Source organism: Corvus kubaryi, unplaced genomic scaffold, assembly GCF_017639235.1.
Source record: "Corvus kubaryi isolate FWS band 111438036 unplaced genomic scaffold, C.kubaryi_AGA036_p1.0 37256, whole genome shotgun sequence".
NCBI lineage: Eukaryota > Metazoa > Chordata > Aves > Passeriformes > Corvidae > Corvus > Corvus kubaryi.
Genome location: NW_024581076.1, coordinates 5230217 through 5256870, shown reverse-complemented (window position 1 = coordinate 5256870; position 26654 = coordinate 5230217). Strand labels below are relative to the sequence as shown.

The 26654-nt window shown below is 45.2% G+C and overlaps 1 protein-coding gene across 1 annotated transcript; it reads right to left on the bottom strand.

Annotated features, from left to right (window-relative positions):
* Positions 1–839: 839 nt before the first annotated feature.
* Positions 840–11126, bottom strand: LOC121662564 (vitelline membrane outer layer protein 1-like). Its single transcript, XM_042023828.1, is given in 3 exon segments — positions 840–1208; positions 1755–1858; positions 2432–11126. Coding segments are annotated over 3 exon segments (570 nt in total). The 5' UTR covers positions 2603–11126; the 3' UTR covers positions 840–913.
* Between the last annotated feature and the right edge of the window lie 15528 nt (positions 11127–26654).

Sequence of the window (26654 nt, the reverse complement as noted above, 5' to 3'; positions counted from 1 at the left end):
GGACAGAGGAAAGTGTTTGGTTGAAATCCTTGCAATTCTCTCTGGAACTCTCCTAATCCTTGCTGTTTGCTCCTTTCCTTCTCGAGTCCTTCCTGCACATGTGCATCATAATGCTCTCCAACCAACCTGTTCCTGCATAACGCCCTGTGAGACCTGGGTTTGTGGCTGATCCCTGTCCCAACACTCGTTATGGCCACAGTCCTCACTCACAAGGTGCTGCCTACAACCTCAGGAAGCGGCACAAAAGATGAGCTCCAGAGGAGAACTGAGCAGGAGGTTTGGATGCTGAAGGAGATGCTGGTGGGTACAGGAAAGGTACCTATGTACATTTCTAACTGCAATACAAGTGAATTATTGCAGTCTTTGGAACAAAAATCCTCAGGGTGCTTCTGTTGCACAGGGCACCTGCAGACGTTGAGGTGCTGTGCTGAGAAGGCTGGAAGGAGAGGCATGGAGCTGGGACCACAAGCTGCATGGTATATTTGAACTTACTTGTGGATGGATGGATGGATGGATGGATGTCTGATAGTGATCCCTCCACATCCTAACCATTATAAATGGAGATAGGATGAAGAGTTCCCCTTCCTCTCCTTTGAAACCACACTTTCTGCCAGGGCAGATGATCCCTCTTCTACTTCATTGTTCAGCCCTAATAGTCCCACCTCCTGCCTTACCAACAGGTGTGGGAATCTCCTGTGCTCCCTCACAGGAATTTTGTAGGTTATAAATTTTACAAAGCTTAATCACAATAAACACAAAGACCCTTCTTATGAAGTGCTGTAGCCATGGGATCTGGCTACCCTTGACAAAATAGGACAGAAAAAAATTGTACACTGCTCTTTGTGCAAGGACAGATTCAAGGTTTAATACTGTGCAGCTTTGTAGACGCTGGCATGGGGTGGGGGAGTCAGGTTTAATGACAGCAGAAGACTCTCATGTCATTGAGAGCTGTGTCATCCCACTTCCCCTGGGGTTCTTCCACCTTTGTTTGGAGCCCACAGATGGCCCCAGAGGTGCAGTTGCTGCTCCATGGGCTGTAGTGACCCCCCGAAAGTCCCCAGCCCTCCAGCTGTGTCCCGTTGGAGCAGGCAAACCTCACGTTGTTGACCGCTGTGTTGTCTCGCAGGTGCTGCCACCTTTCCACGCGCAGTGAGAAGGAAACCAGCTGGTTGCTGGAGCAGAGCTGGGCCTCAGTCCAGTTTCCCCACCTGCCAGAGGAAAAAGCAACTTGCCAAGGCTTGTCCAGCCTCTGCTGTGCTGCAAACAACACCACAACCTGCCTGGGGTCCTGGCAGTCCTGGGACAAGGGACCTACACCGGGGTGGCAGGTTCTAGGAGCACCAGTTGCACTCTCCTTCCCCACTATCCCCTGGATGCCCAGCCACCAGCAGCTCCAGGCTGCCCTGTTCCTGCAGAAACCCCTTGGCAATTTCAGCTGCTTGCTTTGTCCCTGTTACTTAATGTACTTTCCAAAGTATGCATTTGAGGAAAAGGAGAAAGCACAGGTTTAAGGTCTGTAATTTATGCTCTTTCCTTAATTTTCCAAAGCACTCTTCCTTTCCACGGGACCAGACCTTTACCCTGAAACCTTGACACTTTGTGGCCAAGGGGAACTCACCCACCTCCTCAAGCACGGTGTTGAGCCAGCTTCACAGAGGGTGGGGGTGCCTATGGAGAAACCATTGCAGTGGTTTCCCTTCAAGCTCCCAGAAGCTGCTGCCCTGAAGGAGGATGAGAAAGCGAAGGCTGCTCACCACCCCACAGAGGACTCAATGACTGCGCCGTCCGTGCAGAGCAGGCGGATGCCATTCAGAGCTGTGTCACCACCAAACAGCCAAAACCCCTGGTAGAGCTAGACCTTAGAAGAGGGGAAGAAAATGGGAGAGGTCAGCACTGTCCCCCTTTTAAAAGAGGTGATGAGGCGAGCCCTCGTGATGAGGGAGGGGAGGAGGCTTTGGGGACAGAGCAAGAACATCAGTGCAGCTGAGCAGGGCTGTGAGGCAGCTCCACGGCATTTCTCAGGAAGCCCTTTTTGCTGTTGCCCACCTTTGTTTTTCTCCAAGTGGTGGAATAAGGGCTCTGGACACAGGAGTACTTGGCAGCTGCTGTCCCAGGCCATGCCCACCCTCTCACCATGTGCTGTGATACCCAGAGCTGGGGTGCTGGCAGATGGGACTTGTCCCAGCCACCTGGGAACAGGCTCTGCTGTACAAACCCCAGGTATTTTTTTACCCAAGAGACCCCTTTGCTAAGAAATCACTTACTGGCAGGGAGCCTGGAGCGATTTCTTGCTGAGAAGTCTGCATGATGCAGATATAATACAAACTGCTGTGATGGAGCAAGGTGCTGTGGCCAGCCCTGCTATGACCAGAACAAAATAACATTGTCCCACAGCAGGTTTTTTCCCCACCCTGAAGAAGTCAAAACTTACCTTCAATTCAAATCCCTTTGCGTAGCCACTGGGGCAAAATTGCTTGTGCCCCCAAGAGCCCCAGGGACCTCCATTTGGCACCATGAGGATGGACTCATACTGCCGTGACTCAGTGCCCCAGAGGCAGCAGGAGCCCAGCAGGCAGAGGATGGCTGGGATGAGCAGCTGCATCACAGGGAACCTGCTCAGTGCCTGGAGGTGCCCTCACAGGGGAATTTATTGGCCAGGAGAGTGGGTGGGAGTCTTTGGCAGCGTAAACAAAGCTCCCAGGGAGTGCTCATTGTTGCTATGTACTGCTCCTGCTGACTGCCTGCCCTCAGTGGGGAGGCCTCCTGGTATGCACTGGTTGGGGAACTTACAGCGCTGTGAAAACTTGTGGATGCAAGGGGAGAAAAGGGAGGTGGAGCTGGGATCATTCCCCAAGGTGATGGTGGTTTGGAGGAGAGTCCTGGCAATGCTGCAAGGAGGGTGTTGAACAGAGAGAGGGGTGGGAGGAGAAGTGAAGGACTGGAAGGGGAAGAAACCTCTCAGGGGCTGAGGGAAAGCTTGAGATGAAGCAGTCTCAGTCCTTCGCTGTGTAGAAGTCCTTACTTGTTTCCTCCTTGCTTTCCTTCTCTCCTCACCATCTCACTGAGGCTGAGGAAAGTGCCTGCACTGGAAGCCATTGCATTTTCCTCTGGGACGGGCATTAAGTGTAGGTGACTAAATGAAGTGTGTCCACCTCACAGGATGGGTGCTCCTGCTGCCACCCGCCTCGTGTGGCCCTTGCTGAACTCACTTCAGTTTACTTGCATCTTGTACTGGGGGCGGGGGAGTGGGAGCAAAACTTCATGTGGTTGCATCATCCCATGGAGCTGTGCAGCTCCCAGCTGCCCAGATGTATCTTTAGGAGGTGTGAGCATCCAGAGAGGGCGGGAGTGTCCAGCAGAAGCAGACCCTACTTCTGCTATTGTGCCTTTCTCAGATGTGACTTCCTGTTTCATTCCTTGTTCCTCCAAAGGGACTAGCCAGAGAAGAAACCTCTGCTGACAGCAATATCAAGGGTATCCTGTGAGTAATTTCAGAGTAGGAGGAGCTGCTCCCAGTCCATTGAAGAGTCAGTGATGATGTCACCATGGAGAGTTGTCCTGTGAGGTCTATACTACAGTATAGCAGCATATATTAGCAGTATAATACATAAGTATATATATACACATATATATATCAGTATATACCAGCACTGTAAGCACAGCCAAAATAGGGAGAAAGTTATTCCAGGCTTTAATTACTGAAGAATGGAATTACCTACTTCCGTAAGAGCCACTTAGTGCAGGTGAAGGGGGAAGTGGTGCTTTCAGCTGAAACCCTCTGATGTTACCCCTTGGGTAGAATTGTAAAGGTCCTCAGGTGCTCACAGCACCCCACAGGAGACAATGAAGACAAAGATGTCCTACTATGTTATTGTATCTTGTAGACAGCAGGAACGTGTCAGAAAGAAAACAACACGGATGAAGGGCTGTGTGGTCAGGGTTCTGGTCAGGAGAATGGATAGCTCATGGATATTTTGCCACTCCTGGTGACATAGAACTTTCTAAGCTTGAGGTCTAGACTGGATTTCTTCATAAGAGTGGCTGCAGACACAAGCAAGAGCAATGGGCTGTTGCCAGGTTCTGTGTCCAGTGAAGAGCTGTGAATGAGTGATATTATCAACCCTCTCCATTAACCATGTTGGCTGCATGATGAAGCTTTCAGGATATGTGGAAAGTTAGGGTTGAGCAGTGTCAGCGATACCTAGACCTGCACAAGAATCTTAAAGAAAAGCAGTGACGAAACCCCAAGATGACTAAAGCCAAAAAAAGTGAGATGTTTCACAGTTTGTAGTTATATTCACAGAGCTAAATCTTTCTCTGTTTGAGTCCCTCTTACTGACAGGGCCTGTTTTCTCAGTCTTCTGCTTTCACACATCTCCTGTTTCCTCTCTGTCTAACAGTCTGAGCTCCAGCCCCAGCAGTCCTGCCACTGTAGGTGGCAGAAAGGAGATCTTGGTTGCAAAAAAACCCTGCTCAGCTGATTTTTTGTTGTTCCTTTTGGCTGTGTGGGGAGGAGGTGGCAGAGACAGTGACACTGGGTTGGTGGTTCTGGGATATTCCAGCAGGAAGCAGTGAAAACTATTCACACAAGTAATTAACTGCCTGTGGGAGAAAGCGAACACTGGACGTATTTCTGTAACTTCACGGTGGAGAGCAAGAAAACAAACAAGGAACTAATCTCAGCTTTGTATTTCCCTCTCTTTTCTCTCATTAACTCTTCCAGAGTGATGAATCTTTGTGGGTCAAAGAACTTTCCCTCCCCTTCTCCCTCACCCCTTTCCCTCCAGAAAACTTCCCCAGCTCTAGGAGTAAGGAATGGACTGAAATTGAAATGATGGGATCAGTATCAGCAGCTGAATTTGTGCTGCTGGAGTGCAGGACCAATGAGTACTTTTGGGTAGACCTGCTGATACCCTGAGCATCCAGTGATGTCTCTAACATCCCTGCTAATTAACATTTTATCATCTGGGAAAGCTCTTGCTCTTCACCCACTGCTTCTTTTTCTCTTCAGTTAACCTGCAGGTTTCTAGTTAGGCAGGAAAAGTACCAGCTTGCAAGCTTAGGATGGGTGGATTTTCAATTATGTAACTTTGGAAAGCTGGAGTTTGAACTCAGTGAGTCTGGCAACGTCTCTGCTGGCAAGCTATGGAAGCTAGCAGTAGGGTCATATGTGACATGTCCTCTCTTCTTTTGAACAAGATATTGGAAGACAGGATAGCATTAGACTCAGCAACTGAAGACAAGATGGCCAGTGGAGAGCAAAGATCAGTTCTGTAATTTTGCAAACATATAAACCAAAAGGAAATATCTGTATTTTTTTTGACAAGTTAAGTCCTCCACCCTATGGCAAAGAAAAAGAACAGAGAGTTACAACGAAGACAAAATATTTGAAAACAGTGCAGGCGTTCAAAATCATCAGAAATCGGCAGAACAGTAAAATGTAATCACAGAGCCAAAACATCAAGATTAAAGAATGAAGTGCTTGCAGTAGCCTTATTGACATTGCATGTACACACTGACATTGTAGATACCTAAGTTCAGGATAGGTGGATCCCCCTTTCCCTAGGGCAGAAGAGATTTTGTTATTTACTGCCCATTTTTAAGATGGTGGGACTCTTCAGGAGCTGTGTTCTCCGCTGACCTTCTCCAGCAACATAAACCTTCTTAGATGGTGGTGAGAAACAGTCACTTTACGTTGTGTGTGGGCTGAAAACATTCTTGCAATGGCCTTTGTAATGTCATTGGAGATAAAACCAGTTAAATTCGTCCCACATCTGTAAACTAAAGATAGGTTTTTTTGATAAAAGACCTAGTATCAAGAATTCTCTGGTGCTGCCAAGGGCATCAGTCAGCCTTTGACACTGACTGACATTGTACTCCTGTTGCTGTCATGTCAGTTTAAAAACAGATGCAGTGGCTCAAAAGGTCTCTGCTCCCCCATGGACCTCCATGGGCTCTGTTCCTCTCACATATGCTTACTCCTCTCTCCAGCTGCTGTGCAGGATTTTTACCCTTTCTTAAATACGTTATCAGAGAGGTGCCACCAGCATCACTGATGGGCTCAGCTTTGCTAAGTAATTCCTGGGGCTGGCTGGCATTGGCTCTGTCTGACATGGGTGCAGCCCCTGGCATCTTCTCACAGAAGCCACCCCTGCAGTTTCCCCACAAAGACTTTGCCACAGCACATAGATGCAGCACAGATTGGCAGACCCCACTGTAGTATCCAAGCTGGAATAAGAGGCCTGTAGTTAGGCAGATCACCTTTGGAGCAAATTTTTAAAATTGACCTCGTTTGCCTCTGTTTAACTTTCCAGTAATTTTAAATGACACATTATTCATCACTGCTATGATCTTAGCTCTTCCAGTTTAGACCTCCAGGGTACTTAGTATCAGCTTCAGTCATTCACTGCTATTCACTCTGTGACTTTTTAAATATCTCTTCTGAAGTAATTTTGAGTTCTACCTAATCTTTGTTAAGAACCCTAACCCCCAAGAATGGCTGGAGCCATCTGAACACAAAGTTTCTTCCACTATGAGCACTGAGCAAATAAATAATTAAAAAATGGCCATATCTGCTATGATCTATTATAATATCAGCTGGTCCAACAGATTTTCTGATGGGGTCCTGAATCTTTGATGTGAAGAAACATTGATAGTGTTAATTCCCTTTGCCATTTGTTCCTCAAAGTGCTTTTTGTCTGCCATGTTTTCACATGCAATCTACCACCAGATATGTTACTTCTATTTTTTCCGTCTGACCACAATAATAGCACTCACTGTCTCCTGCAGCCTCCTTTACCTTATGGTTTAACATTGACAATCTTCTTTTACCCTTCCCCAAGTACAACTTAATAACTTGTGTTTCCTGGTCCTGGACTTCCAGCACCATAACCTTCAGGCCACTCCTGCAGTCAGTCAGTCCACAAGCCCATAGGTTTCCTTTGAAGATTGCTCTTGGGTAGGAAGAATGGAGAAGGACCCTGTGCAGGGTCTGTATCCGTGGTTTTTCAGTGAGCAAGAGGAATAGAGAGCCAGGAATTACTCTGAGCACTCCTGAGGACCTGGCAACAGAGACCTACAGCATTGTCTTAGCCCTGAGATGCAGAGAGAGATGGGCATCCTGCAGCTGTGGTGGTGCCCCACAGCCAGCCTGGAGAGATCACTAGGAGAGTTTTTCTGAAGAGAGGATAGGGGATGCAAAAGTGAATTAAAATTAACTGAGAATTAAGTACTTCTCTTTGTGTGTGAAATCTGCCAAGAAATTCCTTCCAGGTGGTGAGTCCTGGGAACTTTATCAGTTTTGTTGGTATTTCATACCAAGCAAAGCCATAGCTATCCTGGCATGATGTACTGCTGCCAGCTCTTGCTCACTTTGAAGAGTGAAAATATACAAATTTGACAAAAGGATTTTTTGTGGAGAAAAAGAAATCTTCAAAACTTGACTGGATATGACCTTCAGAAACTTTATCTTCCTTTGAAGTTGTCCCTCCTTTGACCAGGGCGCTCAAGTTCTGTGAAAAAGCCACGTCTGCTCAGATGTTGTTTGGGACCGAACTGGTGTAAAACTAGTGTTTTATGACAGTGTTACTGCCATAACTGTGACAGCAAAATTCTTCTCTGGTCTTGTCCTCTGAGTTAATTCTGAACACATTTCTTGCCTGATTTATGTTCTTCCTCCCAGTTTACACAGTCACTTCTCTACTTTAATCAATTTCCAGACATTATCTCATCCCTTCTCTTTCCTAAACCACACAGATTTATCCTTTTGAGCTCTTCCTTTGCACTTCCTTCTGGTATTTTCTCTGTTGTCTGGGAACTTTGGACATTTGAATAGTTAAATCCCCATTACTCTTGTTTTCAAAGCCTCAAAATTCTTCTTTAATAACATCCCTCCAGTCTGAAAACCAAGTTTCAGATATTCTTGTAGCTGTTATACTCCAAGGGCCCATTTGCTGATTGCAAACAGACAGGAAGAATAAAACTCAAAACACCACACAAGAAAAATACCTCAATCACAAATGAATTCTCCTTGTGAGACAGGGTATTGCAAGTACAAGGGCAGGAGGTAGATCACAGAAAAGGAGGGGTTCTTTACTGTCATTGCAAATCCCTTGGTATATCCACAGGAGGAACAATCCTTCTGTGAGCCCAGGAGCCTCCATGGGCACAGCAGGCACAGGGCTGTGCTGCTGAGCTCCTTTGTCCTGAGCATGCAGGAACAGAACCAGCAGAAAGCAGCTGCAGAGGGTGTGCATGTCAATCTTGAGCCTACAGAAAGAGCAGTCACTGGGTAGCTCCTAGCTTTGGAAATGAGAGAGTTTATACTGCAGCAGCATAGGGTAATGCAGCCTCCATAATCACTGCTGCCATCTGCTCCTGTCTCATCTGAGAGCAGCTGTCAGGGTGAGGAGAGCCACTGCTCAGCGCAGCAGCGAAGCAGGAGACTGGCCATGACTGCTGAGGACCTGGGAGAGCTGGGCAACCTTTTTGAGTTGATAGGAGAAACAGACAGACTGGATATAAGTGAGGTCCTCAGCTGGCCAAGCAAAGGTGCAGCCAGAGAGCTTTTCTCTTTTTGTGGTCCCATTTATGGTCCCATGGCTTTTGCCTTTTGACCCCTGTCCTGCTTTGGTGGTCTCCCCCAGGCTCGCTGATAATCTTTGCCCCAGCCACTGCATGCACCGTCCCCTTCCATCTTTCAGCTCCTCTCTGGGGCACGCTGGCACATGGGAGGTGATCTTGATTTGGTGACTGTGTGACACACCCACAGCACAGGGACACACATTTGTGACTTGCTACTGGCTCTGACTGCTAAATGAAGTAGATGATATGCATTATGTGCTACTTTTTTTCCCCTCAGATGGGAAATGAGTAATAATCTGAGTTTAGCTTTGTTTCCTCCTATCTCTTGCCTGACCAAATCCAATTGCCACAGAAAGACTTCATGAAGAATGAACAGGGTGGCCTCTGGGAAGAAATTCACTAGCAGGGAAATGCTGGGCCAGGTCATTATTAATGGTTGTCTATAAAATAAATAACAAGCTTATTAACTTTGCAAGCCATAGCAAACTGCAATAGGCTGCAAGTACTTTGGAAGACACCGCTTGAGCTTGACAAATGGTCTTGTCAAATTGGAGAAATAGTTTGAGAAAAATAGGATGCAATTCTGCAGAGACAAGGATGAGCTCCCACTTTCTGCAGAAATAAGCAGCTGCATGAAGAAAAATACTTGCATTGACATCACTCTGCAGAGAAGGGTCTGGGGGTCATAAAAGATCAAAGGCAATGCATGAGTCAGCGGCGTCAGGTCATCTCCATGCTGAGAAATACCAACCAAATTACAGCCTGCAAGACAAATGGAGTGAATTTTCTTCTCAGCAAGTGTGAGCCCAGAGTGGGGCTGCTCTGCTCAGCTGAGGGCACTGAACTTCCAGAAGGATGTGGCCCAATTGGATAGAGTCCAATAGAAAGCAACAAAAACAGTCAGCAGACTGGAAAACATGACCTGTGCATAACGAGCATGAGAGCTGGGACCGTGTAACTGAGATGTGGGAGGATAGCAGAGAGGGAGTCGTGGGAATAGCAGTTCAGTCAGGGGTCTACAGCCAGTGCTACCATGGGAGGATGTGGGAAGGACAATGCAGGGAGCTCAGGGGACAAAGTCTACCCCAGGTTTTTCTGTCTTCTTCCTCACTGGGCTCCCTCCATGCCATGTAGAGCCAGGCTGGGTGGCAACTGTAAGGGGTGAAGAAGGTGGCTGTACAGAACTCCTGTTCAAGGGGGAGATGTAGGGGAGGTAGGGGAGGAATGTGTTGGGGAGGTAGGCATTGCTCCAGGGACTTAGAAACCATATCACAGTAGGAGTGCAGTCACGTGAGGCCTGCAGGGAGTGAGAAGGTTCGCAAGTCCCCACGCACTGCAAACAAGTCACAGCTGCTGCAGGAGAGGGACAGGATGAGAGCCTGCAACAGTCCAGAATACTGCTGCAAGGTGGAATGGAATGGCCAGGGCTCTGTCTGTCTGAGACAAAGAATAATGGATGAGTACTGCAGCAGGCTAAGATTGACCAAGGAGTACCCTTAATAACAGTAATTAAGCCTTGGGAGGTTGCAAGATTATCAGTGGAGGATTTTTGGGAAAGTTTGAGCAAACATGCATCAGTGTGCCTCGTGTGCAGTGATTGCTTTGGAGTAGGAATGCACTAGAAGACCTCCTGAACATCTTTCCAAACCTGTTTGCTCTAATCAAATGACTAATTCTGCAAGCCAAGAGCCCATCCTGACCTTCAGGAGGCGGAGCTCCCAGGAGCTGCTCTCCTCTCTGGAGTCTCACCGGGCATGTAACTTCTAGGGCTGATGGGGACCCAGGTGGGAAGAGCCTCATGGGGAGCAGTGCAGCTCTCCTGGGTATGGCTCAGTGCGCACCACGGGGACTCTGCAGCCACAGGCTCTCAGCTGAGGTTTTGTTTGCTGGAGGTGTGAGTGAATGGACAGGGGTGGGAGGGAGATGCCGATGCTCCCCCTCAGCCATGTAGGATCATGTCACATTTGCCTGTAGGCTTGCTGGGAACACCTTTCCCTGGGGCCTTGCCTGGCTGCTTACCTCGGCCGCTGCACCACTGTGCTCCCAGGCACCCAAGCCTCTGTCGGTGCCTCAGAGAGTGGAGTGTGAAATGTCAAGCGACAGGAGTCTACGGGAGCTTCACACTAGTAAATGGGTGAAGGCTGCTGCCAAAAGCATCATTACAAAGTGTCTATTTTCTCTGTATTTCCAGGGTAAAATTGGGAAAACATCAGGAATCCAAGAAAAGGCAGTCGAACAGCTGGGATTTGTTTACGCAAACTGTTGATGGAGAATGTAAGTAACCAGGGCCATGTATGCATTACAGCATGTGCTGTGTTTATTAGATTAAGTATATGAGAATATTAGTAAAATCACTAATTGCATGTGTTACGTTTTCCTGTAAGTCCATCTTGAATTTCCCATCCCCTCTGTAACTGGCCAGCAGACTGGAGGCCCTAAATAATCTTCAACCTTTATTAATACAAGCTGGATTAGAGTTGCAGATAAGAAACTGTGGGACATCAAATTCCTGCTGCCTGGGGAGTCCTTTTCCTGACCAGCAATGTAAGCCTAGCAAAGGGTAAATATCCCCCAAGCAGCAGTGAAGAAAATAAACAAAGAAATAAATCCTGCCTAGCACTGACATGAAAGGAATACCATGAAGCCAATTTTCTGGGATACTTGGCACTTTCTTCCAGCTACAACATTGTTCATGGAGCTGGGTGAGCCCGTGAACCTGTCTGAGCACTGGCACAGATCTGGCTTGGGTTTTGGGTAGGAAACTCCCTCTCAGACTGGCACCAGCTCTTTTTTAAGGTAGGGATGGGAGGTGAAAGGACATTTGGGGGTGAAACAGGGAAAAGGAGAGTAGAAACAGTGGTTTACTTGTGTAAACTCTCTCAAAATAAAAACCAACCTACAAAAATAATCCCATTTGAGCTGCTCTACAATTGCCAGACCTGGACTAATTATTTAAGTGAACAATTTAAGGAACAGGACTTGCACTGTGTGCTTTGGAATATGTTCACTTTTTTGCAACACTCTTCTGGGACCGGAAAACCACTCCAGACTGTGTGTCCCTGGTGCAGCTGCAGTGAAAACCTGATGTGGGAGCCTGGACAGCAGATCTCCAGTGCACCAGTAGCAGCCAGTGCCATTGCAGCAGCTGAGACTCATCAACACTGCTCACCTCTGCAGAGGTGCAGTGTATTCCAGTTGGGACTTGTTGGGGTTTTGGAGCTGAAATTTGCTGTGCTGCTAAGGAGATTTGAGCCATCCCCATTTTGTTTTGTCAAGGCATGTTCAGTTCCTGACATACCTGAAGAAGGCATTTTCAGTGGCGAGCATTTGAATTCTGTGTTACCTACAAGTGAATCTGAAGTGAACACACTGCGTGGTTTCGATACCAGTCCAAAATGCTGACTATTTTCTGAGTACGTCTTTCTCATGCTGGCTGTAAAGCTGAGGTCCTGGATCTTGTCTTCTGCCTTGCCCTCGTCTCCCCTCTCATCAGCTTATAGTCCCCAGGCTCCAGCAGAGCATTCATTTCTTGCAGCAACACAGAGAACATAACAGCTCTCAGCATCAAGGGAGGGAAGTGCCCACGCTTGATTTGCATTAATTTATGCACTAAAGCTTCCTTTTGTCTGAAGAACTTTTAGCTAATAGATCCCTCACTGGCCAGAGCCAAGGTCTAATTACATGACAAAATTGTGCAGATGTGGCCACAGAACAAGAGATTCATGCTGTTAACAGAGTGTTTTTCCACAGTGACTTGCCCCAGTTTGGAAAGAAAATTGTGGTGGTATTTTTTGAAATTTCTTTTTCTTTTTTTAAATTTTGCAACTGTGTTTCATGTAGGGATACAGTTAAAATAAAAAGCCATCAGCCTCACTGGTGAAGCTACTGTGGCCAAGCCGGTTGGACCTGAATTTCAAGAAACTCATGGGTTTTGCCCTTCTATACCTGGTTGTGGGTGAAGAAGGGACAAAATGACCAAAGCATTGAGAAAAATCCCCAAAGCAAGTGTTACTCAAGTGAAGCGTGCAGATACCATTTGTAGTGCAAAGCCCTTCAAAGACCAAGTGCAATCCTACTTGGAGGAATAGGTAAAGATGAGGGAAACAGAGGCTGATTTGGCTCAAATAAGGCATTTTTATGGGAGATTAGCAGGATTCACGTCTTCATGGACTGCCCTATTTTTGTGCAAGATTTTCTTGAGAAATGTCCATAACTTTTCAGGAAAGGGAAGAAATCCGTACTCCATCTGCATAAAATTACTGGAAAACTCGGCATTCTGAGGGAAATCTAGATATGAGATAGTTTTTGGCATGCAGCCTAGGAACTGTGAACTACTGCAGTCACTGCAGGTGGTAGTGCAGTGGAAAATCATGTTCTGGAATCAAGGAGGGTTTTCAGAGGGAGTTAATGACATGGGTAGCTGGCATAAAACACTAGTGGGAGCAAAGAAGGCTTTTACCTGTAGTACAAATCCAGTGCATCCACTGAAGTTATAGTGCAGATTTCCCCCGGTTTCCCAAGAGCCTCCTCATTAGGAACAGGGATGACAAAAATGCGCTTTGTGCTCCTGCTCGCTGGAAACAACAGGAGGAAAGGAGACCAAGCCTTGATAACACAGCCATTGCTCCTCGACACAGAGCTGAGCAGGTCTTCAGTGACCTGTCCTGGCTGTCATTGACACTGGGCTCTGGAAGGGAAGCTTGGGAGCAGTGTTTTGCATTAGCAGCTTCCCTCTGCTCACTCCACTGCCTGGCAGCCCAAGTGGGGAGCCCTGTGAGGGGCTTCCAGCAGCTCTGAAGAGAGGGGTGGAACCCGGGGTAACCCCAAATGAACAGAGAATTACGTGTTTGATGAACAAAACCTTCTGCCAAGGAATGCTTCCGTGGTTGCGAAACCTGGAGCGCTGCACACAGGCAGCTCTTAGAGGCAAGGCAAGTTTCACAGCAAGCAGTGTGTAGCAGCATTTTCCTCCCTTGGAGGAAATAAGAAGTCCTTGTGATAGCATGTTTTCCCTGTTGAAATTGTGTCTACCTCTTGCCAGCACAGAAGTACATCTAACTTTGATAGAGAACATGCAATGGCTGAATTCTTTAGCTTTGCCTGACACTTAAAGATTGTTGAGGGCAAATATTTTCTTAGGTTCAAACTTTCCATTCTAATACTACTTCTAATTGTTCACCACTCTGAACAAGTTCAGATCTTTACAGGCAGTAATTCCATCTTCTCTCCAGGCATGTTTTATCTAGACCATAGTGTTTTATCTCTCAAACTCTTCCACCAAGCAAGATGTAGGGGGACCTCCAGCCCTGAAGAACCTTGGGACCCAGGCTCTAAACCTGACCCCACCTTAACTCTGCCATGGGACAGAAGAATGGTGCTGCTGAAAGGTACATTAAGAGCAAGCGGCTTTATTTATTTGTAGAGTGTATTTCTCTTTCTTACTTTTCTCATGTTTTCTGTGCTTATTGCATGCACAGCCCAAGTCTTTGTGTGCACACTAAACAAAGCCTATTAGGTGCCACATTGAACACATTACCTTTTTTAAAAAAAAAATAAAAAAATCTAGGGTTCTATCTGAGAAAAATTTCAATTTTTAAAAGGAACTGCAAGATATCTGGACTCAGCATGATGCTAGAATTTTCTTCTAGAAGGAGTTACATGCATTATTGCTGTGTGCAGCCCGGCTAGCAATGCCAATTGAGATTTCCTCCTGTTGCTTCTCTAAGACTGATTTCAGTATCTTGTAGATTTTGCAGCTTATATCTGTTTGTGCTGAAATTTTCCATTTGTGGTTGTTGTGCCTGACTCAATGCAAAAGTTTTTCTGGAAAGTTTTGTGGAACAGTGGTAAGCCTATGGCTCGAGGGAGACAGACAAAAAATTATATACTAAGACAAAAAATTATATACTAAAATGGCAACTTACTTCTCCTACAGTAGTGATCCCACTCAGATGGTGGAGGTTTGTGTCATGAATTTTGCAAATTTAAATTCTACGAATGCCACAGTGTGAATTTCTTGAGGGGTTATAGCTCCTTTGTAAATTGCTTAGAAAATTAAACACTCTAACAAGTACATCGGAAACTCAAGAACTAGTATATAATGAGTAACCAATTATTCATTTGATTCAGTATTTTTATGTAATTAATTTAATACCAAGGGAAAGATGGGCTCAACAAAGTGTTGCAAGAAAAATAATTTTTGAAGGGACCAACGGCAGCAGGACTGGGATACAAAGGCCCACTCCAAAAGGACCTAGTACATGGGAGTTTTGTCTGAGTGCAAAAGAGAAGGGACCATAGCATAACAAATACCTGAGAAAGGGAGATTTTTCATCAAGGAACTCACTTTTTTTCCCTGAAATAAGAAACCAAGCAAGAACCCAAGAGAGTTGCTGAAGGGCCAGGTGTGTTTGCTCAGGCAGGGTGACACAGTGGCAGCCAGGGACACCCAGACCTGCTGTTTGGGTGCAGCCCACACAGACCTGAAGGAGTGAAGAGAACCTCTGAGAAAGGGCTTAGACCTGCAGGTGATGCCATAAAAAGAATAAAAAGAAGCTGTCTGCTTTCTTCTCCCCCTCTGCTATTCCTGAGGTCCTTCCTCAAGGTGACAGTGACCATTTTGCAAGCATTCCGGTATTCCTTCAGCCCTTGTGCTCAGCCTGAGGGTCTCTCCCCTCTAGTATGCTATGAGGGATGAACACTGGGGGAAGAAATGGAAACAGTGTCAGGGTTTCAAGGAGATGCCAAAACCAGCATGACTGCCAAGTGCATATAAGCAGACTCTTTAGAGCAGTGAGATAACAAAGCAGAGCAACACAACATCATGGTTGTGATGAGTCTTCCAAGAGAAGAAGCTCTAGGGGCTGTCTGAAAACCTGCCTGTGGCAGCAAAGAGAAAGAGTTAGGTGGGCTTCCTGTAGGAGACATGCTGTGGGCAAGACCCTGCATGGATCAGCTGCAGTGGCAAGCTTTGGTGGGGACTTGCAAAAGAGTTTAACCCTTTTATAGTACACGCATATAAATTTACAAACATGTATAAAGATGAGCTGTCATTGCATGCACGTATCCTCTCTGTGAGAAGTTCTCAGGGCAGGGGATTTTCATGGGTACTGCCACAGAAATTTCAAGTCTGTTCAGAGGCTGTCAGCTCCCATGAGTGTGGGGCGTACCTCTGCTCTGAGGTGACTCTGGAGAGGAAGGGATCAGGAAGCTTGTGCCCACTGGCTTCAGCTAGGAGGAGAGTGATACAAACCATCATGGCTTCAGTGCAAGTTATAGTGGGTAGGGATGTGGGTAAGTGGCTTCTGATAAAAAAAAAAGAAAATAAATTATCATTTGAATCTTTCAGAAGCAGTATAGGATTCAGAGGAAACACTGGAGGGGAGGAATAACAGCTGTCCTGACTGGGTTCCTTTCCAGTGATTTTCCATGGGTTGTAGCTTTGTCACATCGGAAAGATTTGTGGTGAAACTTCTTGTGCTGTGAACTTCTCTGTTCAACTTCAGGTCTTTCTTAGGAGACTTCTGCCCTGTTGTAAAAAGTCAACATTTCAGCAACAGGTATTTTTGGAACAATGTGAACTCTGACAATGTATCCATCATATGAATTCCATCTCCACATCACTGTGTCATCCCTAATTAGCGTGAACATTAAACACAACAAAAAAACTTGCCTTTTTCACTTATGCAGATGAGCTTTGGCAGCACTTGCATTAATTGGACTGGTTATTCCATCCCTGCTAGATAAATTTCAGCCGTGAGCAGAGGAGGAGTATTGCTGCAACAACATCTGAGGCTGATGCACACCTTTACCTGTCTTAGTGCTGGACAGAAAGGAGAGACACAGCCTCCCCTGTTCCTGAAATCCTCCTGTGCTGTACACAGACAGTATAGGTTCAGAACTTCCCAAAGAAAACACAGAGGGGCCAGAAATCAGACATGGGGAGTGTGGAAAAAATAGGCATACGTGGTCTGAAACAGGAGGTAGGGGCCGGGGTGAGAGAAAACCACCGCCTTTTCTAGGATGCAGGATTGCCTCATATCCAGTATCTCTTCCACAGCAATTCTTCTCCCTTCCCAACAGTTGGCTGCAAGCAAGCACTCCAGGTAAGGAGATGGGGACCTACAGTAAGCCACTGGAAGAGAAGCTTCCTCTTACCAGCGAGCACTGTGGTCCCACTGTCCCAGCCAATATTGCCTTCTCCAGGTGGGCTTCCATGTATACACGAGGCTGAGGGAAGAGGTGGGAGAGGCTCCTGTGTCCCACAGCACACTTCAGGCATGTGGATGATTCTCTCTCCTGGGCTGACAGTGTCTCCCTTGCCTTCTACCCGTGGCTGTTCTGGCCTTTCCTTGCTTTGTCCATGTTCAGTACCTTGGTGCCAGGACAGAGACATCTGCCTCCTCGGTCTGTGTCTCCAACACCCCTTCTACCTCCTCAGGACTTTCCTGCTCCCTGCAACTCTCAGCATCACCCGTGACAGCGTGAGTTAGTGGGATATGGCACACATGCCCCATTTAGAGCTACAGTTTTAATGATGCTTGGATAATTGTCTCTCTTTTCCTTTTGTGCTGATTTGGACAAATTTGGCGGAAAAATACCCTCTGATAGAAGGCAGGTTACAACCAGCCCTCCCTCATCAGGTTCAGGAAAAGAAATTTTCCTCAGAGGAAAGCAAAAGAGATAAAAACTATTTATTTAGCAAACACACAGGAAAAGGATAATAATGCTAAATAATGAAACCTCTTGCTGTGGAGAGAAACCTGGGAAATTTTAAGAGTCCTTCTGTAGGTGTGGTCTCTTGTAAGAAATGAGACAACTCTTAATTAAATAAAAATTAAAATAATTTATTGAAAACAGAGAAATTGAAAAATTACAGAAATTAGAAAAATATAAAAATTTGGGATCCTACAGTTCGATAGATGGTATGCCCCAGGAGCGCAGGGATCTGAGATCTTCTGGCTGAGACAGCACTGGACCTCAGGTAGAGAAAAGGACTTGCAGTGCTGGGCTGACTTTTAGCTGGTCCAAAAGTCAGGAAAAAAATTTTAAAGGCTCCTTAATAGGAGTAAGGCTTTTAATGCCCAGCACCAAAGTCCACCACAGCTAGCTTGCAGAAAACTCTCCCCCTCTGAGACCGGTCTCGTTGTTTTTATAGTGCCTTTGCTCCGCCCACAGCCCGCCCACAGCCCACCCCTTCAGTTTAAAGTGATTGTGCTTTCCCTTTGATAGATCATCTCTGTCCACCAATAGCTCATCGTTGTCAGAGGGGTGGTATCAGTTGAGATAAGGGTGCTAAAATACCCTCATTAAAATTCAGGTTGCCATGGAGCTTGCCTGCAGGATAAAGGCTATGGGGCTAAAAATAGCTGCTGGCTGTTAGAAACTGGGGTTTTGGAGTTAGTCCTTGGACTAAAGTGCAAAGTAAAAACCCTTGGAAAAGTATTAAAATACATCCAACACATCTTAAAACACTTGTAAAAGTATACAGTAAACACAGGAAAGGTAACTCTTATGGTGTACAGGTGGTTTGAAGTTTGAAAAGGGAGCATAAGTTGGGGATTTTTAACTGGGGAATTTTTAACTGGGAAGGGTGTAACTCTCTTAATAAACTACTTTGAACAATTGAAAACACTGATAATGGAACTTGATTTTTGTACCTGGGCTGATGGGTTAATTTTAACATTTAAAATATTTAACTCAGAATTAATTAATTAAAGCACTTAATATGCAAAGACCAAGCACAATTAGGGATTTCATGTATGACACTCTCTTCTCCTCCTCGAAGCTGGGTTAGTGTGGGCCCACTTCCAGGGCCTCAGTAGAAAATTCTCCCAAGGTGCTCTGATGTTGAAACAGTCCAGAAGAGAAGAAGGGAAAAAACCCCCGAAGTCCCAGGAAAACAAAGTTCAACTCTCCGTCTCCCTCCGGAGAAAAGAGGCCGAAAGTTGGCTGAAAAGCAAGCAGGGTGCTTCCTCTACTCTTGCTGCTTCAGAAGCAGAGGAGTGTGTATCTGTATCCTTGAACAACCGCTTTGAGACGTTCACTTGGTTTTTTTCCTCTCCCCCCTCTCAGGCTCAGTTTAAAGGCACAGAAAGGCACAAAATTATTTTCTGGGCATAGAGCAGCGACAGGGGATACACATCATAAAGGCACCCCAAGGCACCTTTCCGAGTCTTTGGGTGAGGGACAAAGCAGAAAATGTTGCAAAGGAGAGTGGATCTCAGCATCAGGATCAGGTGCAGGGAGCCAGGGTCTAGATGTGGTCAGTTGGGTATCACTGGGCAGCAAGACAGGTCCTGGGGATTGAAACCTGAGTCCTGACTGAATGCTGCCTTGGGCATCTGTCATGACTCCCTTGGTGGTTCAAGGTGGATTATATTCACTTACTCATAAATGAATTCCTAATCATTGGTTGTTGTCTGAGTTGTTTGCAATGCGGCACTATGGTCTCAACTTCAGAATGGCGTTTTCTACAAGCAGTTGTAGCTTTGCCTGGAATTATTATATCCTATGTAATACTCGAAACTGAAATATAGTCAAGGAAATCTAGCACTCAGAGTGAATGGGTGCTTTTGTCTTTAGTCTGTGCACCTTGGTGCCTGGAGTATTGCTTGGAGAAATGTCACTCCCTTGTTTCAAAAGAGAAACTAATGTTTGGATACCTCAGTGAAGAACACTATGGAAACTCACCAAGTAAACTGGACCTTTCTAGATCAGGGTTTTAACAGAGTGTAAATAATAAATGGATCATGCCCCGAACAGCTACCATTGTTTGAAGGTGGTGACCAATTCTCGCTCTTGACAGCTATGATGGAGGTGGGGTGAGGGATATAGGTCTGGATCAGTGCGTTTGCAGTTGAAGTCAGGCATACAGCAGGTTTAAAACCACAGCAAAAATACCTGTTCATAACTCAGCAGGACTAGCCTCCATGTTTCCACTCCAAACTAGTCCCAGGTACAGGATATCTTGGGTTAATCTGTGCCTAATCAATGTTTCCCCCATATTAATCTGTTCCTGACAGAGACCCCAGACAAACCCATCAGCAAAGTTGCTGAAGCTGTAGCAGGACCAGGGCTGCCTCCCAAGTTGTCACTTCACTGGTCACTGGCGAGGGCTTTGGGACCTTGATCTGAAGGCTGCTAATTGAAGATCTGCAGTTTTAAGGTGCTGCAAGATCAAGTACAACAAAGCCCTTTAGCACTTGGTGAACTTTAGGAGTCCAGGAGTCCAGGAGTCCAGGAGTCCAGAAGTCCAGAAGATGAATGCTGTGCTTAAAGGCTTTGCAGTCTGAATTCCAGAGCTGGGTCCCTAACTACAGACAACAGGGTCTGTTTTGCAGTAAATTCCCTAGGTCAGCACGACTGTCTGTGAAGAATTCTTGAGGGAGAGAAAAGACTCTTGCTTGAGTCTTTTCTCAAAGTGCAAACGTTCAGACTGCAGTGGCCAGCAGTAGTTGCACATGGTAGTTCCCAATGACCATAATTTATTTCTGCCTTGCTCTGGACTGGAAGGGGATTGTAATTCCACATATGGATTTCCTGGAAGAATATGGACTCTGTTCCATGGGTAATGGCCTCAAGACTTGTTGTCAAAACAGGAGGCATGTCTAGACCATTGCATTGCCTGGCTCTGGGCATAGATCAAGGTGTAATCTGCTCTTTTTATGAGAATGCAGCTCAGAGTGATGGCTGAAGTATTTTCAACCAACACCTGAATTACCTTAGGAGATAAAAAATTTTGATATAAGAAAAAGAGTGTTTACACAAATTAAACATATTTAGACATTTTGATGTCAAAGAAAGACATGCCCTCTTCTGTCTTTTCATCCTCCCCTTAACCTTTGCTCAGGATCTGTTAATAAAGTTCTTTATTTAAAAAATAAAGGCAACTTTGAATGATCTGGTACTTATGAAAATAATCTACAAATATGCAATTTTTTTTTTTCAGAGCTTTTTGCACAGTTCCTTTCTTTCTTTCTTTTCCTCCTCTCTCCCTCCTTCCCCCAACTCTCAGTAGAGCTTAGCCTGTTTTTTTGTCTTGGCATTCTTGAGCTAGCACACAGAGCCACCCTGCTGCTGCAGGCATGGCCAAAACCCAGCCACTGCACATGCTGCTGTTTTTCACGGGGCAATTAAAGAGGAAGGAAAGGAACTCAGGGGGATGGTCAAGATTCACCAGTAGGAGCTTGGGGAAAGTGACATTGGTGACAAGAGCAGCTGAGAGGTGCCAGCTCTCTGCAGGGGGCTGTGTTAGTCTGTGGGGCACTCCGGGACTGAAATACCCTTGCTGGCATTGCTGTTAGCACCAGGCAGCTTTCCACAGCCAAGTGGTGGGGCCTGGCTTGCCCCATAGTGCTGATCATTCTGATCCCAATGCAGATGATACTGTAATTCATGGCAGTCTGCCCCCACCAAGGGAACCACCTGGTTTACTGGAGGAGAAAGCCCAGGCGTGCACCAGTGTGTACGCAAAATATAAAACCAGAGCAGTGCAGCCCAGACACAGAGCAGGGAGATGGATTACTTTGGATGGATCACTTTGGATGGATCACACTCAGTTTCAAGGGGGTGCAACAGCCTTGTGGCTGTGGTTAAGGATAGGTTTCCTGAGAACTTTTCCCAGTGAATTTTCCGAAGAAGTTGCTATGTGAAGTGATCTTTAGTTGAAGATTTGCAGTGGGTGTAAATTGGCATTTGGTCTCTGGCTGTCAGTAAATCTGCACTACAGGAGGGTCTGTGTCTCCGTTTCTTTGTGGGTTTTTTTGTTAATTAGCAATTAGACTCAATAATAAAAAATGTTGAAAGCCTGATACAACTGTAAAAACACGTATCGAGCCATGTCCCACAGGAGACTATTCTAGGTCTGAAATTACTCATATTTTTATTTTATTGCACAGTAGAATAGAGAGTTTGCTTATTAAATTTATAGATGTCCTCAGCCTGGGAGACGAAGACACTAGAGGATTGGGGATAGAATTCAAAATAAGCACAGGTGCGAAGTATTGCACTAACATGAGAATAGTCACTTTCAAAGAGAGTGAGAGAGCTGACTGGTGAGGAGTTGAGAGTGACTGGTGAGGCAGAAGTTCTACAGGAAGAGTGGTGCCAGTACCACCCTTGCTAAAATGTTGGGTATTTTATTAACAATTAGAAAACTTCCACCTTTCAACTAATGTGCTGCAGTGACAAGATCTCTGTTGAAATGCTGTTCAAAACAGCATTTGACCAACAGAGTACAGTCCAGAAGAGATCAGCAAAAATGGTGAGATGTCTAGAAAGCAGTGTGTGTGGGATTAGACCTTCAGAAAGGGTAAAGGATCAGTACCAAATGAGGCAATGCCTTGGTTTCTGTTCTTGCCCAGTGGTGTCCTGGGCATTCTGGGCAGAAATGGACTGAGTTGTCTGCTCTGGCTTTATCTGCAGGTCCCAGGTGTTGTCTTCAGAGCTTCACTCCACCTCTTTCCAGCACACCTGGACTGCAGCCAGACAGTACTTTCTCCATCCCTGGCTGCCATTGTACAACCCTGCCTGAGCAGATACTCTGACTTTTTTAGCTACTGTTTTCTGGTCCTTATTCGTAAACCTCCTTTCCTGCTAATTCTGGCCTATAACACAGCTGTGAGGAAAAGAAGTGAATGTGTCAGTGCAAAAGATGTAAAAAACCATGATACATAAGCAAAACAATTTCTTTGGTACTGGCTGTGGTCTCTGCTCTCTTTCTGCTCAGCAGGTTTCTTAAGGATATTTGGTTTGCTTGCCGGCCATCATGTGCAAGTGCAAATCACAATGAGATTTCAATGACGAGTGGAACTTTTATGTGTTTTCGGTTCTTGTGTGGGCAGGTAATGCTGAAATTAATTTAGTAGGAAGGAAAAGGGCAGGAATCCTCTGTCAGTGTAGCGAGTCATAACCTGAGTATGAGCCAACACTATCATACCATTGTGAAAATGATAGGAATTGTTCCAGGGTGCTTAAACAAAAGTGCAACATTGTTCTGTTGCACTGCCTTAAAAAAAAAAAAGGAAAAAGGAAAAAAAAGTAGTTTTGGCATGCTGAGTCCCAGACAGGAATTGGAAACTGAAAGAAATGGAGAGATTCCATGACAGGGGGCAGGGCAATCAGGCTTTCACAAGAATGTGTTTAAATGTTATTAGTAATTGTAAACAAAAATTGCAATGAACAAGTAAAGAATAAGGCAACAGAAAGAAGACTTACATAGTTCATAGATGAAGGAAATTAGTTCTATTAATTGTATAGGAATAAAAAATGTGAGAAACTGTAAAAGTTGTAATTGCTGTGTTAAAAACAATAATGTATGCTCGGCCTAGTAGGTGAGATAAATAAAATGTCTAAATTTTTAAGATGAAGTTTTATATGAAAGCCGGGGGTTGTGGGCAGTGGGAAACCACCTGAAAATAACTTCACAACAAGGGGAGCACCACCTCTACATGCAGGTCTTCTTTACATCCTATCACTGATGCGAAATTATCTCCTCTTACATATGAGAAATGGCTGTACTTATGTTATTTGCTTTAAAGCTTCCCTGTCTGCTCATGCATCTAGAAAATCCTGGCTCTTGTCTCATTTCTGATGTCTCTCACTTATATTTTCCCAGCTATTCAATTTTCTATTAATCTGAATCAATTTAGCAAATGAGAAAATGAGGACCAGATAGCACATAATTTGATTACTCCTTTTCTCTTAAACATTTGCCCATATTATTGAAAACTAATTCTCATTCAGCAGTACTGTTTTTAGCCTGCAAAAGCCTAAATAGAGTCTGAGGTTATAAGACTAGTCCAGGTGGGGATCATGCCTCCGTGTCGTCAGTAGAGATGAGTAGATGATTTTAGGGAGAGGCTCATATGAAGGTATCTGTTCCTCTCTATTGTTGTCATGTTGTCTCTCTCAGCAGCTATAAAGGGAGCCCACTGTGATTATTTCAGATGGAGACATTGGCACTGTAGATGTCTGTGTTCATTCAGAATCTCACCTCTTCTTTCTAAATAATGCAACCCTTTGTTTATTCATATTTTCACAGAATAGAATAGATTCTTTATTGCCCTTTCATGTTTCTTTGGCACTAGATGTGGCTTCTGTGTTTGCTGATGTACCATTTCCATGAGATAGTGTGCTCCTTTGCAGGATGCAGTCAGCTGTGGAGTGTTTTATCTACATCCCATGCTGCAGGTGAAGGTTTGGCAGAGCCAGGCTGTGTGATTTACACTTGATTTACACCCAATTGTAATGGTCAGTTCGACATCAGAGCTGCTGAGGAACGTGGCTACTGAGAGCTGATGGGCGGCAACCAGTACCTTGGTAACAGCGTGGGAGGAGTGTAAAATGGCCTAGAGCACCCAGAAGCACAGAGTCATTCAGTCAAAACCATTCCTCTGTATTTATTGACCTCTCTTCAGCAAATGCTGTTTATTTCCACTCCTATTCAGAGTTCCTGGGCACTTGCTGCCTTCAACCCTTCCTACAGCTCACTCAAAGGAGTCCAACGACTCAAATGATCTGTGTCCTTTGGGCAGCAGAAGGTTTACATGAATATGAGAATCTGAGAATATGAGAAAGACAACACAACACTGCCAAACGAAGTTTGTATTCCTAAGTGTGTGGTATTTTTAGGGGTAAAAATAAAAAATTAATGAATTTTCAAGAACAGCTAATATGTAATTTTTTCAATAACTTCATAAAATAAGCAAATTTTGTATGGTATGTGTTTTTGTATGTTATAGACATAAAATTCATTTTCCATGTTCCATGTAGATTTTAAATATGTCATAGCATCACAATAATAATTTCATAAAATCAATATACTGATTAATATTATATTAAGCTGTTTATTAAAAAAATAGAAGTTTTTATAAAAGCTGAAAAGTAGTGGCAAGATTTTTATGCTCCTCTGCCTGCAAAAATAATTGTATTAAACTGGATGAATAATGAAAGGATGAAATACCTTGTGTCATCATAATTTTACTGAAGTCATGTTTCATTAATCAAATTCATCAGTTTTCCAATTTTCTTTAAAACTGTTCTGACATTTTCAAGGGTATTAAAATACAAGAGAGGGAGCAAGAAAGCAGGGTAGGCGTGTCAGTAAGAGATCCAGATCTCACCATTGTAGACTTTTTTTGATTTTGATAGTCTGTGTAAGCTGATCTTTGGCAGCTTGTTGAGGCATCCAAGCAAAATTGGTACTGTTACGCCATAGCAGAAATCAATGTCTGCTCTGCACGTATTAAGTGCTATCTGAGCCATGTGCTGTGAAATCAAGTCCAAGGCATCTCACATTTGGCAGCCCAGGTTACCAGCTGTTTGGTCATAAATGGGAAAACGGTACTTCCCAAGCCCTGCAGTAATAGCTCTCCAATAGTTCTCCTCTTGGGCTTGCATTTTCTCCTGTACTTCTGAAGTGTGCACAGGAGCCACTTCTCATGGCCAAATCCCTGAAGGTAGCTTCACCTCCTGCCTCATCCCACTCCCCTGCACACTGAGGGCTCACTGTGCCCTAGGATCCTCCTCTGGGGATGCGAAAAGGCAGGAATCTTATGATTTGAGCAGAGTCTGAGGGGGAAGGTGGGTCCTGACAGGCTGTGGACCTGCATCACTGCTGCCAGAGGTGAAATGGCCAAGGATGATGGTGTTGGGCCAGCAAAGGAGAAATGAATGGGGGAGTCCTGCTTCTTCTTTTGTTACCTTAACCATGTCCCAGCCATTTCTGTCTGATTCCTTCTGCTCCTTTCCATTCATGTGCTGCCAAGGGCAGGTCTGAGTGTCCTCGGCTACCACTCTGTGACCCTGCCTGAACAAACACACCTGGTTTGCCAGATGTGATTGCACAGTCCTTGTCGGAGAAAACACATCTCCTCTGGATTTTGACATCCCTTTGGAGAAATAAAATAAAAGTTCTGGTTGAAAAAAGAAAACAGGCTGTGCTTCCATCACGTGCTGTGCTCTTTTGGTGCCTTTCACGAAAAGGATCATCCAACTTGCCATCGTCTTAATTTGCATATATTGCCACCTGTACAGACCACTGACAAGCGTAAGAGGAATGCAGAGTCAAGAGTGGGAAAAGCAACATCACCTTTTAGTGGGACAGGAGCAGAGGGAGTAGAACAGGGATTGGAAGAGAAACCTACAAGAGGAAAATTTTGTCTTCTTTTAGTTCAACATCTGGCAACTCATCTTGCTATAAAATCCTGAGGATCAAGATACTTCTCTAAAATATATTCACTCTTTTTTGCCTATTGAACAGAGGGAAAGCTTCTGCTAGATGCTGCAAGACAGACCAAGGGTCATCCGAAGCATTGGTTATGTTAAGAGACTCTCAACTCCGGGTTTTCAAATTCACCTCTCCCTGCATTATGACTTCCTCAAAGACTGTGCCCTCAGGTTCAGTACTACCTTTCTGGAAACCCTGCCTTTCGACTTTTCCCCAGTGGCATTTAGCCCTGAGAATCTCTGTGGGTATCTCAGCATATGTGACTTTGGTTAAGCTTGCTGCAAAAGCAAAGCATACAGTTCTTTATTGAGATAAAAATGGCTATTGAAAAGAAGGACATTAAAACCATAAATTACCTAATTTTTTGAGCTTCCCAGTAATCCTATTCAACAGAAGGTATTGGGAGATACGGGGCTTGAGTTTGCTTATTCTTTGTTCCAGACCAGGTCCCTTGTGTTTCTTCATCTTGTTTGACCTGCCTTGCCAAATAGCAATAGGTAAAATGGTTATGGAAGTTACTCTTGGAAGGCAAACATTCCAATGGCCAAATATCTGCATAGCCAGAAGCAGAAATCGATATTAAGCTTCTACCACGAGCACAGCAAGGAGCACGTAGGTGTTCCCCTAGCCCTTCAGTGATGGTGGATACACCTATGGCCACAGTATCTGCTGCATGGGCACGGTGAGCAGGTCACCAGGTGCTGTGTCACTGCCTGGGTGGAAACTATTGTTCCAATGGTGTTTGTCGACAGACTGGTAGGGAAAGGCAAGCAGCCTTGGAAGGCTATAAATTCCCCAGTCGATGCACCAGCTCTCCTTCAGCAGATGCAGAGCACGAGAG